The sequence below is a fragment of the Aquarana catesbeiana genome, linkage group LG09 (assembly GCF_042186555.1).
Source record: "Aquarana catesbeiana isolate 2022-GZ linkage group LG09, ASM4218655v1, whole genome shotgun sequence".
NCBI classification, from domain to species: domain Eukaryota; kingdom Metazoa; phylum Chordata; class Amphibia; order Anura; family Ranidae; genus Aquarana; species Aquarana catesbeiana.
The window spans coordinates 214,239,362-214,256,985 of record NC_133332.1 but is presented as its reverse complement, the minus strand read 5'-3'; the positions used below and the strand labels follow the sequence as shown (position 1 = coordinate 214,256,985).

At 42.8% G+C, this 17,624-nt stretch overlaps 1 protein-coding gene across 4 annotated transcripts in view; it reads right to left on the bottom strand.

The window, feature by feature from the left end:
* The window catches only part of KCNT1 (potassium sodium-activated channel subfamily T member 1), a 587,173-nt gene that overhangs the window by 437,700 nt on the left and 131,849 nt on the right, over positions 1-17,624 (bottom strand). For 3 of the 4 annotated variants that reach the window (XR_012236041.1, XM_073599682.1, XM_073599683.1), the window contains exon 2: positions 4,245-4,388. Coding sequence is in view for 3 of the 4 variants with exons in the window: in XM_073599682.1 (XP_073455783.1) it covers positions 4,245-4,388 (144 nt within the window). In the remaining variant the exon portion in view is untranslated. Of the gene's footprint in view, positions 1-4,244; positions 4,389-4,501; positions 4,638-17,624 lie in introns of those variants that run through there. The other variant, XM_073599686.1, reaches the window with a different exon arrangement.

Below are 17,624 nucleotides of genomic sequence, written 5' to 3'. Positions count from 1 at the left end.
ACACAGCTGGACAAACTCAGGAAACGCTCAGTAGACTCTTTATGAGAAGCAGTGCAAAGGGTGAGGTTCAGGAACCCACACCAACCAGACCGTCAGCAAGATATTGGGGAGAAATGGAGACCAAATAGATTAGAGAACTATGTCTAATCTTAGATGTTTGCATGGGTCTGCCTCCTTTTTCTATTTCAATATTTTTATTGAAGTGTCAAGAGTCATAACAAGCCATGGTTTGCCCACGCAGGGGCAACATCGAACTGGTATGTAAAGAAACAGCGTGTGAACGCGTAATTAGTGACCTAACAGTAAACTGTTACCAGGACCACAAAGGACCAAGTTAAAAATTAGGCATATGACATAGACCAGTAATGGCAAACCTTGGCACCCCAGATGTTGTGGAACTACATTTCCCATGATGCTCATGCACTCTGCAGTGTAGTTGAGAATCATGGGAAATGTAGTTCCACAACATCTGGGGTGCCAAGGTTCGCCATCACTGACATAGACTATATTACTCTGTACCCTGGAGTACAGCAGTCTACATTGCTAGCCTACATCTCAGGGAGGAAGAGAAGGAGAGAAAAAAAAAAAAAAAAAAGAGAAAGAACAGAAGAGGAGAGGGGCCCCAAGAGAGGGCGGGTAATGCGGACGTGGGACCTGTACAAACAAGGTATAAAGCCGACCATAACTAGTCGGGGTCAGGGACAGGAAGGAGGAACTTATTCACAGTTCCCAGATTTTCAAAGATTTTGCATTCAAATCCTTCAATATACTGGACATCTGCTCATCAATCATCAGAGCAGTCACTCTGGTTTTCACCCCCTGGAAAGCAACAGATGGAGTCTTCCAGGCCTGGGCAATGGCTCTCTTGGTGGAGATAAAAAGGTATGTGGCCAATTTCTGCTGGGGTGCGAAGAGGCCTGGTAAAGGACAATGTAAGAGAGCCAGCCGGCCATCCTTTCAGATCGTCATATGAAATAACGTCCACAGTAGGCCAAAGACCCTGGACCAGAAGCTGATCAAGCGTGGGCAAGACCACCATAAATGTAGGACATCCTCATGTTGACCACAATTTTGAAAACATCTGTCACTGCTGCCAGGATAAGCGTGAGCAAGCCTAGCCAAGCCCCTCTACCACAGCAGGGGTCTCCCTTCTTTTCGATCCACAGCATAAATATGAATATTCAGGTTTGCAAAGAGTTAAAGCGTTATTGACCCCAAAATCATAAAATCTAAAATATTGCAGCTTATCAAACTGTAAAGCAAAACTACACTGCATCTGAGCACCCCAAGCCAAAAATGCTAATTTAATGAATCCCCTATATTGAAGGCAAACTCACCCAACCATCCATGTCTCCGTGCTTTATTTTGTTGATAAATCACTTTGAAAATCCCCCACTAGTACGAGGGGTCTTCAGAAAGTTTCCGCACATTTATATTTTTGTTGGAAACGGTAAGGGCCGTAACTGGTCGTGTCTGGGAGTGTCATGTGACTAGTCTGTCTGGAAAGCCGGCTGACCTTGCAGTATAGTATGAGTGACGTAATTTGTTTTTGAAATTCTTTATAAGTTAAGTTAAGTTATGAGTTAAAAAAAGTGTGGAAACTTTTTGAAGAACCCTCGTATTTCTGGTCATGGCCAACTTGAGTAAGGACAGATAATTCATGTAAAATTTACACCCTGGAATCCATCTGCAGGCAAGAAGGTGTACTTAGCTGAACAAAGCCTACTCCCCTCCTGAAGATCTTCCTGGGATATTTAACATTTGTTTAGGCCTGGAAGTAACTGAAGAAATTTAAAAAATCCATTTAAAATAAGTAAATATAAAATACTTTCCCATTTATTACTAATAGCACGGCATAAGGATTAAAAATAGGTAATGTTGATTGAAAGAATAAACTTTCACTTTAAATGTGCTGCTTTCATTTTCTTTTTAATTTAGCCTTTTTTTCATTTATTTTCACCTGGTGATCCTGCCAGTACCACACTTCCTGTCAAAGGATGTCTCCACTCTGGATGTAGGAGTAATGGACCTTTGGGAGAGCAGCGTTGTCAGTCTGGGGAGAGGGGAGTGTTCGACTAGCAGATTTAGATGGACTTGACCAACAAATTGAAGCTGAACTCCAGCTAACACCTTTTAGGCAGCTACAGCATTATTTTTTCCCTTTGGAAAACAGAAATAAGTGAAAAAAGCTGATCATTGTAAGCATCTCTAATGGTTTGTCTGAACCCTTCCTGTCACTTTTGCAAGAGAGCTTGGACTGTTAAAGAAAGTGGAAAAAACAGACTTAATTCTGGATCAACAGGTGAAAACAGAGGGAGAAAAGAAAGAAAATGAATGCAGCAATCATATTTAAGAATTGGTAAGCGGCAATTTATTTTTATTTTTGGGTTTAATACTATTTTAATGTTTATGCCTGAAGATGGACTACAAGACCTTTTCAGACAGTTGGATAGTGCCTTCAACCATCTTCCTATGCGATTACCAACTTAAAGTGGAACAAAACCTAAAATGTAAAAATACTATTATTGCAGAATAGACATGCAATGTTTCTTCTACAATAAACACACCTGTCTGCTCACAGTCTTCTATTGAATAGACACTGAATTGTCCATGCGTAGCTCAGCGTGCATTCCTGGTACACTCTGGCTGTGCCAGAATGATTAACTCCTGTGCGCATGCGTGGAATGATGCCATCCCTTGCCAGCCAATCATGAGGAAAAAAAAAAAAAAAAAAAGAACAACAGCACCCAAACATAGCCCAGAGAGAAGATGACAGCAGCTGGTCTGGCACAGGATGTAACCGTTACATTGCTGGAAGGCGGAGGTGAGTATTTTAAGGAGTTTAGGTCCACTTTAAGTCAGACCATAGAAAGGGGAGTTCTGATTGGTTGCTATGGGTTACTACACATTTGGCTTTGTCCTCTGTGTGCCTGTATAAATCCCTCAAGAGCAAAGCATCTGTAATATCATATAGCAGTCCGAACACCTCTACAACATCCAAACACAGTTGTAAAAACTTTACAAAGAAACAGTAAATGAACTTTAACATGAAGCACCTTTTCACAAACATGTAGAAAACCTTAGAACTCTAAAAAACACTGCCATCTACAATTTAACGAAAATTCTGCAGTTCACAGAACAACGTATACCATAAAAAAACAAGGAGATTATGCAAACTCAGCAAGATTCAACAAAGGGCAGCCGGAAAGCAATGTAAAATATGTTCCAAATGCATGCACCATCTGGTATAAGTTTGAGCAGAGAAAAAAAAAAAGAATTCTGCAAAAAATAATTAATAAAAATAAAATCACAGTACAAATTCAACACCAAGAGAAAAAAAAAAGTAAATACCTATAAATGAAACAACCCACCAACTTTACCAGCAAAAAGACCCTCTTTGGTATTAAAGAAAGAAATGAAAATTTGACAACTTTTCCAACAAGCTACTATATGTTTAAAGTCATAAAGAAAAGACATTTTCTTGTGCATGTGTGAGGAAATACCATGTGAACATAGTACTATGGTATGGTGTTATGGTCTATGGAAAAATATTTAGCAGTGATGTGTAGTGGATAGGAAAGTGAGAAAGAGTGAGGGGAGAAAAGTCTCGAAAAGTGACCAAATGTTGAAAATATTAAAAATAAATGTATATAAACATTTATTTTTATTTTATTTTTTAACAATTTAAATATAATTTTTATATACACTATACATAAATATATAGGTGTTTGTATATAGATATACACACACATATTTTATATACACTGAACTTTCTAACCCAGATGTGCAGACTGACGGGTTGAATTTTGTGTATACGGTCTGGTATAGGAGCTGATGGTGTGTATATTGTCTGGTATAGAAGCTGATGGTGTGTATATGGTCTGGTATAGAAGCTGATGGTGTGTATATGGTCTGGTATAGGAGCTGATGATGTGTATATTGTCTGGTATAGAAGCTGATGGTGTGTATATGGTCTGGTATAGAAGCTGATGGTGTGTATATGGTCTGGTATAGGAGCTGATGATGTGTATATTGTCTGGTATAGAAGCTGATGGTGTGTATATGGTCTGGTATAGAGGAGCCGATGGTGTGTACCATATATTGTCTGGTATAGAAGCTGAGTATATCATGATACACAGGAATCATATACAGCACAGAAATGTATACAGAGCTTGCTAGGTGCACATTGCAGCTTCAGGACCAAGGAGAGCTCCCTATCGCCTGCACACAGCAGCCTCTCTTACCTGTCATCGTTCTGGAAGCTCTGGTCCCCCAGGAGCAGATCTCTGAAGCGGTACCTGGGGGGCAAGGGGGGCACCTCTGTCTCCAGCTCATTCATTTTCAGGGTGCTGATGTCTAGGATGACTCCAGTCTTGTCAGGTGCCAGCCTGCAAGGAAATAGAAAGGATGTTACCAACTTTGCCTGTAAACACACATACCCTCAAGCAAGGAGGAGACAGAACCCCCCATTCTTGCTAGCCCTGGACACCCCCCTTCTTACATTAGGGTGACAGGATGCAAGGGCAGGTTAACCAGGAGCCCATTTCCCCAGTCCAGACCCCCTTCTCCTCTGCCAGCAGTTCTCTTGCAGTTTCATGCAGCACAGCAATGACACAATGAGACTAGAGCCAGAGACAGCTATCCAACCTCTGGTGGGTGGGAGGATGAGCAGGACTTACACACAGCACAGGATCATTATGGCAGGAGTTAAACAGCACTGGGTGAATTTAAAGGGGGATTCCACTTTAAATACGCTAAATACCTGTATTTGTTTAAATCTGTAAATACAACTGAATTACTGCACTTCGTTTCCTGAGAGCAGGTGGGTTAGCAGCTCCCTGACTCTTGACACCTTGATCAATTTGTCCTTGTGTCTGGATGACTGACCAGTGAAGTGATGCAAGGAGGTCTGGTATACATGCTACATGTAACCCATTTTTTATTATATTTAAAGAAATTTGAGGCGGCAGAAAAATTTTACATCCCTTCTAATCAGACCTAAAAAATAGCCAACCACTGTTATGAATGCAATTAAAGTAACTTCAGAAAGCATTTGCTATTTTTCCATCTATGGCTCACTCGTAAATGACTGCTGAGAAAAAAAATGTTGTTATAGTTCACAATGGGCAAGCTTTACTAAACCCGGTACACACAGAATCTGGTGCAGCTGTGCATAGTAACAAATCAGCTTCTAACTTCAACTTGTTCAGTTAAGCTTTGACAATAAAACCTGGAAGCTGATTGGTTACTATGCACAGCTACAGATTCTGTGTGCATCAGTTTTAGTAAATCTCTCCAATGTATCAGGTGCACAGAGCAGTACATTCCTGTAGAGGAGGCTCAGATATTAAGATGTGTCAATGACTGTTGAAGGGGTCCCCATTAAACTTATATATAAAAAATATATTTTAAAAAAATGTAATGTTGGTTTATGCCTTATATCTCTGGACAATAAAGAATAGTACTCTGAGAGGCATTTAAAAGGAGCATGTCATTTCAGAGTATTTTCTTACCTGACAATGATTATCTTTCCCTATTCCCATAAAGTCGCAGGCTTTTGGGCTATCATTATCATCCTTCCCTATTCCCTGAGCTGTTACAGAACAAGCATGCAAGTCAGGTATCTTGACATTTTCAGCTGCATGCTTGTTTGGAGTCAATGAAGCCAAGGATAAGCATTATAGTCCCCCATTTTTTTCAGTAATTGGATCTAACCATTTGTCAAAACACACAGAATGAAATATGATTTAAAAGAAATATTCTGAGTTATCATTGATTGTAATGGCACACCCCAATAAAAAAAAAAATAGAACAACTCATTTTTTAAAGCATTATTTTATTTAATTCTACCCTGCCTTTACATTACATTTTTGGATACTGACCATTCTGGTAAAAATGTAGCACTAAGAAGGAAATTTACTTGCCAGCCTCAAAGTATTTTTTCTTTTTTTTTTTTTGCACTTGATCTCTCATGCGGACCTTATGAAATTTCCCCTGCTGCCTTCTAACTAGCTATACCAAAGCCTTCTGCACTTTGCAGTTCAGTCTTGACCTTTATTAGTACGTTCCAATATCCCTAGTGTGTTAAATATTGACCAGGAGCTTACCTGTCTGCAATTATTGACATGCAAACCTCTGTAAAACTCATTCTCCAAAGAAGTTTATATTCCACCAAAGGCAGCATCCAGCACTACAAGTAATAGTTACTTATCTGCACAGGCTCTTGTAACATCCCCATCCCCTATATGAAATGCGTATAATCTTGAATCAATATTAATGCCTGGTGGCCTTTTAATGTACTCAGCAACTGTGCAGCCCAAGGGAAGCTTAAGAATATGGAATGTAGTACCCAAGCAGAGAAATTAATAAAACTGAAACTCTCCCCAAAATGTTGCTAAAACTTTGCCATTTTGACATACAGTACTACATTTTGTAGTCAATGAAGAAGGCAAAGTCAAAGTGGTGTTTGGAGGTTTTTAAGTGTGCAGTGGAAGCTTATATATTGCATTTTTCTTAATATATAATGTCTTGTTTTGTACCCAATAAAAAAGTTTGTAAACATAAATGGCTCCTAAGGGTTATGGAAGCTTCTTTCAACTATTTCAAACCTGTTCTTGTACCAAAATACAGCCTTTGGTTATTTAAAAAAGTAAAATAAAAACAGTTAATCAAATTACTCAAATAACAATTAAATATATTAAAAAGAAATCTTATTTTTTTAGGATTTTATATCCGTTTTCAGAAATCAACTGACGCATTTTGACTAGACCTGGGCTTTAAAGGCATAAGGAAACCAGACAAGTCATTAATAACATTTGTGGGGACATGCTCTGTCAGGGAGACTATAAAGACCCATCCTTTTACAGATCCCACTCATATGCAGCAGAACTACGCTATTCACCGCTGCTCTACTGACCTAAGGCCAGAGAAGGTTATACTAGTATGAAAGCTCCACTGCCACTGCAGATAAAAGTGAGCTATAGAGGAGCTGGCTGGAACACCGCAGCCCTCTGGCACATCTAAGATGGTGGTTGAGGCCTTGACGGCTTGAGGCGCTGGGGACTTAGACATCTACAGGGACCTAGGTGCTGGTAGCCCCATGGACCACAGGGAGTGGTGTCCTCTCTCCCTACACTGCGAAGTTCAGAGACTGTCTTCCTCCTTTCCTGGGGATATCTCTGGCTCTCCTATTCATGTGGACACAGAACTACTGGCAGGAGTTGGAGATACAACAGGTCTACAACAATCTTCCCTATAAAGCAGACTTAAAAATCTCCTTTACACATTTAGAGACAACCTTCCAACAAAGCATGACTGAACTGTAGCCTAAGCGCTAAGGCTCCATGCACACTAAAAGCTAAAAAAATAGCAGAAAATGCAGAATGAAAAACACTCATATTAGCATGTTTGTGCCAGCTTTAGCAACAGTTTGGAGAGTTCAGTGTTATTTCTGCTGACAAATCGCTCCCAGAAGCGCAAAAAAAAACGAAACTTTTTTTCTGCTCCTGGAAGCCGAAGCTTCAAAAACTAGACTAAAATAGTGTGCATGGGCACATAGGATAAGTCTTGTTTTGTCTAGCTGCATTATCAGCTCTCTGATCTTATATTACAGTCTAGATCTTTGCTTCTAGAAGCAGAAAAAAAAAATGCACAAAAGGCTGCTGTCAGGAGTGTTTTTTTTAAGCTAGTGTACATGGAGCCCAAATATTAGGGGAGATTTACTAAAACTGGTAGACTCTGAACCTGATGCAGTCGTGCATGGTAGCCAATGAGCTTCTAAGTTCAGTTTGTTCAATTAAGCTTTGACAATAAAACGTTTAAGCTGATTGATTTTAACGTGGAGCTGCACAAGATTTTGCACCATGCAGTTTTAGTAAATGAGTGTTTGTTCTTTCTATGCAGGCCTTAAATCGGAGTTCCGCTTATCTTGTTCTTCTTTTTCTGCTAACCTGATGATTTTGAAGGATAAGATACACAGGGCTCTAGTTCCTAGGAGAGATATTGAGGAGTGTGTGTTAAGCTTCATAAGGAGAGAGTTGGTTTATCAATATTATAGCTGCCCATCTACCCCTTCTACAAAGCTGGAGGGTGTCCTTGCTGGATTTCTCTCTCACTCTGTTGCGGGGGAAGGAATTGCCCCCGCAACAGAGACACGTTGGGGGTTATTTACTAAAACTGCATGGTGCAAAATTTGGTGCAGCTCTGCAAAGAAACCAATCAGTTTCCAGGTTTTATTGTCAAAGCTTAATTGAACAAGCTGATTGGCTACCATGCACAGCTGCACCAGATTCTGAGTGCACCAGTTTTAGTAAATCTCTCTGTTGTATTTTAGGTTTTCTTTTACTTGTTATGGGCTCTATTCTTGCCTGCAATCCACTGGGTCTGTGAAATATGACTTGCTAGAGCATTTTTTTTGAAAGGTTGCCATGTCTGCCGTTTCTGTGTTTACATATAATGTGAAAGGTCTCTGCTCTCCTGCCAATTGCAGAAGACTCAGGGCTGGACAGGCATTATTGCAGGAAACACTCATTACTGAGGCCTACTGTCAAACTATGTATGTGAGTAACCCTATATTAAAAAGGCTAAAGGTGTCATCATTGCAATTCAGTGGATTTGTTCAAGTCAAAGCGAATGTAGTTGACCTAGGGTGCTTTGTGCAAATGTATAATCGCTATAGCCAACATACATGCTCTCAACACCTCACCCTTACTGATATGGTTAAGCGACAATAATCTCAATACACAGAGGGTTGCCTGGAACCCACAGCTAAACTGAAACATTTCTTGAAGTCTTAACAAGAAATTAAGCTCCTACATTTTTGGAGACTGGGTAAGGCTTCTAATAAAGGTTTCACTTATTACTGAAATGCACACCACTGGAATGTACACCTCCAGAATAGATCTCATATTGCTAGTTCATAGGTTGATTGATATGATGGCGAGTGTTGAAATACACTCTACTGTCTTATCAGATCATGACCTGTCTCTATTGACCTCCAGTCTGTGGATAGACATGCTAGAAAATGCATATGAAGGTTGAATGAGATCCTCTTAGTTAAAGCAGTGTGTACTTTGCTGAAACAATACTGATGAGGTGTGGATGGAGGCAATTTTGGAAGCTTACAAAGCTGGTATAAGGGATGAACTGATAGCTCAGGGGTTTAGACTGAAGACAAAGAGGTAGGCCCAACTCCTTAACCACTTCAGCCCCGGACCATTTGGCTGGCCAAAGACCAGTGCGTTTTTTGCGATTCGGCACTGCGTCGCTTTAACTGACAATTGCGCGGTCGTGTGACGTGGCTCCCAAACAAATTTGACGTCCTTTGTTTCCCCACAAATAGAGCTTTCTTTTGGTAAACAAAAAAAGAGCAACACTTTTGGAAAAAAAACGCAATATTTTTTACTTTTTGCTATAATAAATATCCCCAAAAAATATATTAAAAAAAAACATTTTTTTCCTTAGTTTAGGCTGATACGTATTCTTCTACATATTTTTGGTAAAAATAAAAAAAATTAAAAGTGCAATAAGCGTTTATTGATTGGTTTGTGCAAAAGTTATAGCATCTACAAAATAGGGGATAGATTTATGGCATTTTTGTAAATCTTTTTTTTTTACTAGTAATGGCGGCGATCTGCGATTTTTATCATGACTGCGACATTATGGCAGACAGATCGGACACTTTTGGTGATATTTTGGGACCATTCACATTTATACAGCGATCAGTGTGATTAAAAATGCACTGATTACTGTGTAAATGTGCCTGGCAGTGAAGGGGTTAACCAGTAGGGGGCGCTGCAGGGGTTAAGTGTGTCCTAGGGATGTGTTCTAACTGTGGGAGGGGGGATGGGCTACCTGTGTCACGACACTGATCACCACTTCCGATCACAGGGAGTTGTGATCAGTGTCCTGTCCTTAGGAAGAATGGGGAAATGCTTGTTTACATCAGCATTTCCCCATTCTTCCTCTCTGTGAGATGATCAAGGCCGTGGGACCCACGATCACATTCACGGAGCTCGCATGCCCACAATGCCTCATCTTAAAGGGCAACGTACCGGGACGTTAATATGCCTGTATGTGCCATTCTGCCGACGTATATTGGCGTGAGATGGTCAGCAAGGGGTTAAAGAGCAACTCCACTTGTGATAGGAAAAAGCATTCCCCTCTGGGTGATCTATATACATTGCAAGGATTTTAACAAACTTTGTTGCAGATTCCTACCTTTTGTTATTCTAAAGGAATAGCTGTTTGTTTGTGTCCATGTGCACAGAGTGAATCTGTATGGTAGTGGTTTTATATTTATCTATCAGCTGCTGCACCTGCAGGGCACTAATGAAGCAAGCTACAGGGTCTGCATCTCTTTAGATGTGATTTCCCTTTAAGCATATCTCACCAAAAATGGCATTTTCGTTACAGGGGATGCTCAAAATTCTGATATGTATCTTGGTGCAAACTTCTGGGAAAATCAGTAAGTCAATCACACAAGCAGCAAATGACATATCTGGGGGGTGTTCTGTACACATTCTGTGTACAAAACTCCTCCAGTTAGCCATATTGCATGTTACAGAAAATTTCAGAGCTGCGGATTGAAAATCAAAAGGTAATTTTTAATATCATTGAATTACAATATGCTACACCTTCTCTTAGCCATTGAAAATGGTCTACATGCGTGGGATAAAAATGGCCTTCAGGGGGGCGTGGCCTGACGCATGGCGTGAGAGGACGTGCTGCGCCTCAGCTCCCGGACCCCTCGGCTCTACAGGGCGTTTCTGAACCAAATCCAGCTGTTTAAAAGACTCCAATGGGGAAAGCTAAGTACCGGGACCAGCAGGGAGCGGGGGGATCTCGCCCAGGAGGGGATTTGGGGGGCTTTTTCACCCGATCTTCGGCCGCGGCCCAGCGCCAGCTGAGATCCAAGATGGCGCCGGCACCTCCGTCCCCGGCCCGCTCCGAGTCAGCCCTGGACTCTATGACCGGCTTCCCAGGCATCCCACACTACCCCTGTGACTCAGGCTTCTCCTCCCAGACTCTCCAGGTGCCGTTCCACTGCATCCATAGGCTCAGAGGATAGCTGGGATCTAGAATCTCAGATGAGATCCCTGCACAGCTACATGCGGTCTCTTCCTACCAAAGCTGATTTTGAGCAGTGTGTACACCGCATAGAGAAAACCTACAAACAGGAGATCTCTGAGCTTAAAAGGGACATTGGTGTTCGTTTTGAGGATATTGAAGCCACAGCAGAGACACTCCATACCTCTGTTCAGAAGCATGAGGAAATACTTAACTCTCACACAACCATGCTGCAGCACCTTGCGTTCCAGCAAGATGACATCGAAAACAGAAACAGGCGTAATAATATCCGCATACGTGGCATTCCTGAATCAGTTGAACCCAAGGACTTGAGGGCGGCGGTGACAACCATTTTTAATCAGCTCTTACAATTGCCCAAAGATAACCCACTTGAGCTAGATCGGGTCCACAGGACCGCAGGCCCCAGGAATCCTGACCCCTCATTTGTTCATGACACGCTCTGCAGAGTGCATTTCTACAACATCAAGGAATCCATCATGTGGGCCACCAGCACGCAGGACTCTATTCTTTTCAATACCACCCCAGTGATGCTGTTACCTGATCTTTCACGTTTAACCTTGACCATGCGGAAGGCCCTGAAGCCTCTTACGCAGCTTCTCCAATCACGCCAAATGAAATACCAATGGCGCTTTCCCTTTCAGCTGCGAGTGCACCATGATGGAAAAACTGACACATTCCGCACGCTGGGTGACCTCCCTGCATTCCTAGGCACCCTGGAGTTGCCACAGGTGTCTGTGCCGGACTGGCCCTTCTCTCCAACTACACCAGGCCTGCCGTATATCCCGCAGTGGCAAAAACAAAGCCGCAAACGCTGTCCTGGATCTTCACCCCGCATAGACCCTGATGATTGATGTCTTATAGACCGGCTGGTCACCTATCTTCTTCTTCACATGAGCAGGAATGCCTCCTGCACTACCTTGAATCCCTGAGGATTTTCTCTCCTTGAGCCTCTGTTGATGGTCTTCACTCTCCCACACCTCTTCCAGCAAGCAGTTACTGTTACTGGATTGTTTTCAATGGGAAGATGTCAATCTTTTCTTTCATTTTGTTGTTACCCACGTTCTGGGTTTTTACGTCTTAGAAGATACCAGGTTCCTCTACTAAAAACTGCACAATGGCTCATGAGCTGTGTAAAGAAGATTCACCTTGGCCTTCTGGGACTGTCGCAGTTCTTATCTGTTGCGCAACTGATCCCGCTGTCCATCCAGTTCCTTTACGCCGGAGGTCCCTGCTCGCTGCTTTTGAACCACCACTTTTCCTTTTTTCCCAGGGACTGGTGCGCCTGTTTGCATCCCACTATTGCTTTCATGGCACACTCAACTGTTTATAATGTTGTATTAACCCATGTTTTCCCCCATCGTGATTATGATATTTTATTATCTATACTTATCTATGCTTATTACGCTTCCTTGTACGGCCCAGTTTAATTCACAAATTATTGGCCCTGTGGTCCCCGGAGCTCCGGGAGCTCCCGCCATGCTAAACACTAACCTCCCCTTAGGACTACTCGGTGCCCCTACTTGGCACCGTACCATGGTTTACAGATGTTCTATACTTTACAGTTTTATGTGTTGTATTTTATTTTCTGGTACCACCTTGTGGTCTATCTTACTACAATCAGTATATTGTTTAATTTGCAAGGATCAGGGTCCCAGTCTCCCTCTTCTGATCTTTTCAGGTCAGACTGTAACATCGGTCTGACAATTATGGATACTGGGACTCTCTTTCTTTCCCCGCTCTCTCCCCTCTCTCTCCCTCCTGGTACTACTTTTATATCTCTTATATCTTTCTCTGCTCCCTTCCTTGCACCTATCTCCCCCCCCCCCCCCATTTTCCCTTCCCCTCTTCTGCTGGCTGGGGCAATCTCACGAGGGACTCTCGTTGTTCCTTTTTTCTCCCCATTCCCATTGTACCCACCCTGATATGGCCGCTACTCCACCACTTAGTCTAGCTTCTTACAATTGTAGAGGTTTCAATACCCCGGAGAAACGTAATCAGATCTTATATCACTTCCACAAACAGAAAACTAATATTCTCTTCCTACAAGAAACCCATTTCAGGACTGATTCCATACCCATGATGTGCAATCGATACTATACCACTTGGTTGCACAGTACCAAACCCGCTGCAAAATCCAAAGGGGTTTCGATCGCGTTTCATAGGTCCTTTCACCCTGAGGTTATTGACTCATATGTTAATGATCGTGGTCGCTTTATGTCTCTCAAATTAAAATTTAATAATTTTCTTTTTACAGTCGCCAACATCTACGCTCCAAACACGTATCAGGCGCGCTTCCCATCATCCACTCTCGCCAGACTGACCTCTTTTGGAGGTTCTAGTGTTATCGTTGGAGGCGACTTCAATGTGGCTCTTTCCCCTTCTGCCGACACCTCCACACCTCCACTGGTAAGTCTTCCATGTCCACGACCTCACTCTCACACATAAAATCTCTTTTACACTCTCATTACCTAGTGGATGTGTGGCGTATACATCACCCTACAGATAGAGATTTCACATACTTTTCTATAGCACACAACTCATATAGCAGACTGGACTATTTTCTCATTTCCCAATCCCTCTTAGATACACCTTTACAAACCTCCCTAGGACATGCCCTCTCTTCTGACCATGCTTCGGTATATCTGTCTTTCGCCCGACCCCCACAGTCATGTAGGGGGCACTCCTGGCACCTCAATGACAATCTCTTACGGGACTCAGTATGCATTGCTGAAGTTACTAAAGCAATTCATAATTTTAGAATTGACCACACAACAGATACAACTTCTTCACTTAACCAATGGGAGGCTCTGAAGTGTGTGGTGAGGGGCGTCCTGATTCAAAACAGTTCTCGCTTGAAAAAAATTAGGTCTGACGATATCCGCGCCTCCTGACCAACATCTCGGAACTGGAATCCCTACACAAACTAAATCTAGACCCCTCCACTTTTGTTGCCCTTTCCAACTCCCGTCGGGACTTACTCCAATTATTAGACTCACACTCTCTCATAGCTAGGGACCGTGCCCGAAAATCTTACTACTCTATAGCCAATAAATGCGGTCAACATTTGGCACGGGTTATCCACCCCAGGGTTCCACGTCTTCCTATCCCTTTCATCACTAAACCAGACTAAAGTTTTCGGTTGCAAAGACATATCCACCACATTTAAAGACTACTATGCCCAGTTATATAATCTTCCGCAAACCTCCCCTCCTAGTTCTCTGTCTCCCTCCCAAGACCCAATGCAGATTTACATAATGGAAACGGCGCTACCTGTGATTGACCCCCAGGTGTCTGCGGATTTAGATAGCCTCCTGTTGGAACCGGAGTTCCTAGGCGCCATTAAGGAATTAAAACCAGGTAAATGCCCAGGCCCCGATGGCTACTCCCCGAGGTTTTACAAAACCGTTGCACCATTGTTGGTACCGTTTCTCACTAAGGCCTTTAACTCCATAGATGACACCACTCTCCCTTCCAAAACTCTCTTATCAGCCAATGTCTCCATTTTACCGAAACCCAATAAGGATCCTTCTCAATGCAGCAGTTATCGCCCGATATCGCTTTTGAACATTGACCTTAAGCTCTTTGCGAAAATCCTTGCTAATCGTCTCTCTCCCTCTCTCCCCGGGATCATTCATAGAGATCAGGTGGGCTTCGTCCCGGGTAGAGAGGCACGGGACAACACCACCAAAACTATTAACCTCATTTCCTATGCCCAACGCCACCATCAACAGATCTGCCTCCTCTCCTTTGATGCCGAGAAGGCTTTCGATCGGATTAATTGGCGTTTTCTAAAACTTTCCCTCAAGCAAATTGGGTTGGGATCCCCTTTCATCTCTAAAACTATGTCACTCTACTCCCAGCCCTCTGCTTCGGTCCTGGTTAATGGTACCTCTTCAGCAGCATTTGATATCTCCAACGGGACTCGCCAGGGATGCCCCCTCTCACCCCTTATTTTTGTTATAGTAATGGAACACCTAGCATGTGCCATTCGCCAAAACGATTCCATACAAGGCATACACATGCCATCCGCACACCATAAGCTTGCACTATACGCCGATGATTTACTTATTTACGCACGCCAACCACATATTACCCTCCCCTCCTTGTTCTCGGAGTTCCAACGCTTTGGAAGGTTGAGTAATTTTAAACTCAATATCTCCAAGACTGAAGCGCTTAATATTTCTCTCTCTGCTTCCACTCTGTCCTCTCTCAAATCCAATTATACTTTTCATTGGCAGACCAAGGGCATTACGTACTTAGGCATAACCATACCGGCTAACCTTTCACTTCTATATACACTGAACTACATCCCCCTCCTCTCCCGACTCTGTAAAGATCTTGCCTCTTGGGGGGACAAACCCATACCCTGGTTTGGACGCATAAACACCCTTAAGATGGACACCTTACCCAAATTGCTCTACCTATTTCAGACCATTCCGACCATAATACCAAAATCCTTTTTCTCTACTCTGCGCTCTCTTTCCATCCGCTTTCTGTGGAACAAAGGATTGTCGAGAATCAAATTTAAGTTACTTACCCGCCCAAAATTGCAAGGTGGTGCTGGTCTACCTGATCTTGAGCTTTATTACAAAGCCACATCAATGGCAGGTATCCTTGATTGGTTCCCACGACCTTTCCAAAAAGCTTCGGTTATGGTTGAACAGGATATGTCCTCAGGTGATCTCAGGGCTTTACTTTGGGGCTATAAACGTAACTTATCAGCTTTGGCTGATTCATCACCCCTAACTACAGCTGCCCTTGTACTTTGGTATAAGAGAGGTCTATGCGAAAACCCTTCTTCGGACCCATCTCCCTTATCACCACTTTTCGATAATCCTGCCTTTCCACAAGGTATAGGGGCTTACGCTATTGGTTCTTTCTCCCGCTCCTCATGGCCCCAAGCACACTCCTTTGTTCGGGCGGACAATGGCACACCAAATATCCCCCCAGGAAATCGAGACTGGCTCACTTCCATACACCTTTCCACCTTTACCAAACATCTTTTCACTTCCTCCCAGGTCCATCGCCCCTTGACTGACTTTGAACACCTCAGCTCTCTGCAAGAACTACCTAGACACTTGCTCTCGCATATCTACAGTCTTATTCAATCTCTTACACAGAAAGACCTACCCACCTACACTAGAGTATGGTCGGCAGACCTGGGAAAGACAATTTCCAGAGCGGATTGGCAAACCACGTTTCATTTCGCACATAAGTCCTCAATCTCATGCTACTCACAAGAAAAGAATTTTAAGGTCATGGCGAGATGGTATAGGGACCCCGCCTCTCTGTGGAAAATTTTCCCCTCAACTTCATCCATTTGTTGGCGCTGTTCTCTCACAACAGGATCGTACCTGCATATCTGGTGGGAGTGTGATCGGATCCGGCCCTTCTGGAATCAGATATCCCAGGTTTATGAAAAAATTTACGATGACCCTCTGCACTTGACCCCTGAAATAGCCCTCCTATCTATACTGCCAGGTTCAATTGCCTCTCAAAAACACAATCTTCTACGTTTCTTCCTGTCTGCGGCTCGCCAACTCATACCCCTCTTTTGGAAGACAGCTACTACCCCCCCATTGTCTCTCTGGACCTCCACCATGAATGATATTATGCGTATGGAGGAGATGCTGGCGCTTGACAATGACACCTACGCGAAATTCACAATATTATGGTCGGTCTGGCGACGCTTCTCCTCCTCCGATACGCTGTCTTCCTTGCTTCCTGCCTCTCCGATTATAACTTCCCCCACAAATTTGAATACCCGCTGATCCCTTGACCATGTCTGAGGATCTGGGGCCCTTCCTCCTCAACCCCAGCCAGCGGAACCCTCCCCTCCCCCCTTTTCTTTTCTGTTTTCTTTCTCCCTACTTATTTTCTTTTTTTTTTCTGATCTATTATCCTGATACTTGACATGATTTATCTATATTATAATTTACTTAATAACTATCAGCTTAGCTGTGGGCGATAGCCATTTTGCTCGCTGGTTGTTCCCTCAATATGCCATATTCTATGTCAATTGTATTATTTCTTTTGATGTTTTATAACAATAAAAACATTTTCAACTCTAAAAATGGCCTTCATATGGCTAGGTAGGCTACAAATTATCATAATTAATTTTTTGCTAGGATCCTTTCCTTCCTAACAATGTTTCTCATTGAGCTTCTGAAATATTTCTTTTGCCAGGTCGTAGGTTATATTTAACTTAGGAGTCCAATGTAGAGAACCAGAATCAGTGACCGAGTCTGGCACCTCGGTTTATAGTTTTCCAATACTCCAGCCACTTTCTCCTGTCAGGTTGGCTCTCATATAATCAAATACACCTTCCAGTTGCAGGAGACAGTGAACCGCAGAGGGTGTTTTTCTCCACCTCTGGTGGGAAGGCTCAAACTGTAGGAAATTCTGGTTAAAAATACAAGGGGTCAGGTCTGAAAAGCTACACCTTGAGGCCCTAGATGCTTTTTCATGCAGTGTATGTGAAAAATAGCCACCTGAGTTTTAGCTTCCACAGCATGTCACTGCTGAGAAGCTCCAGA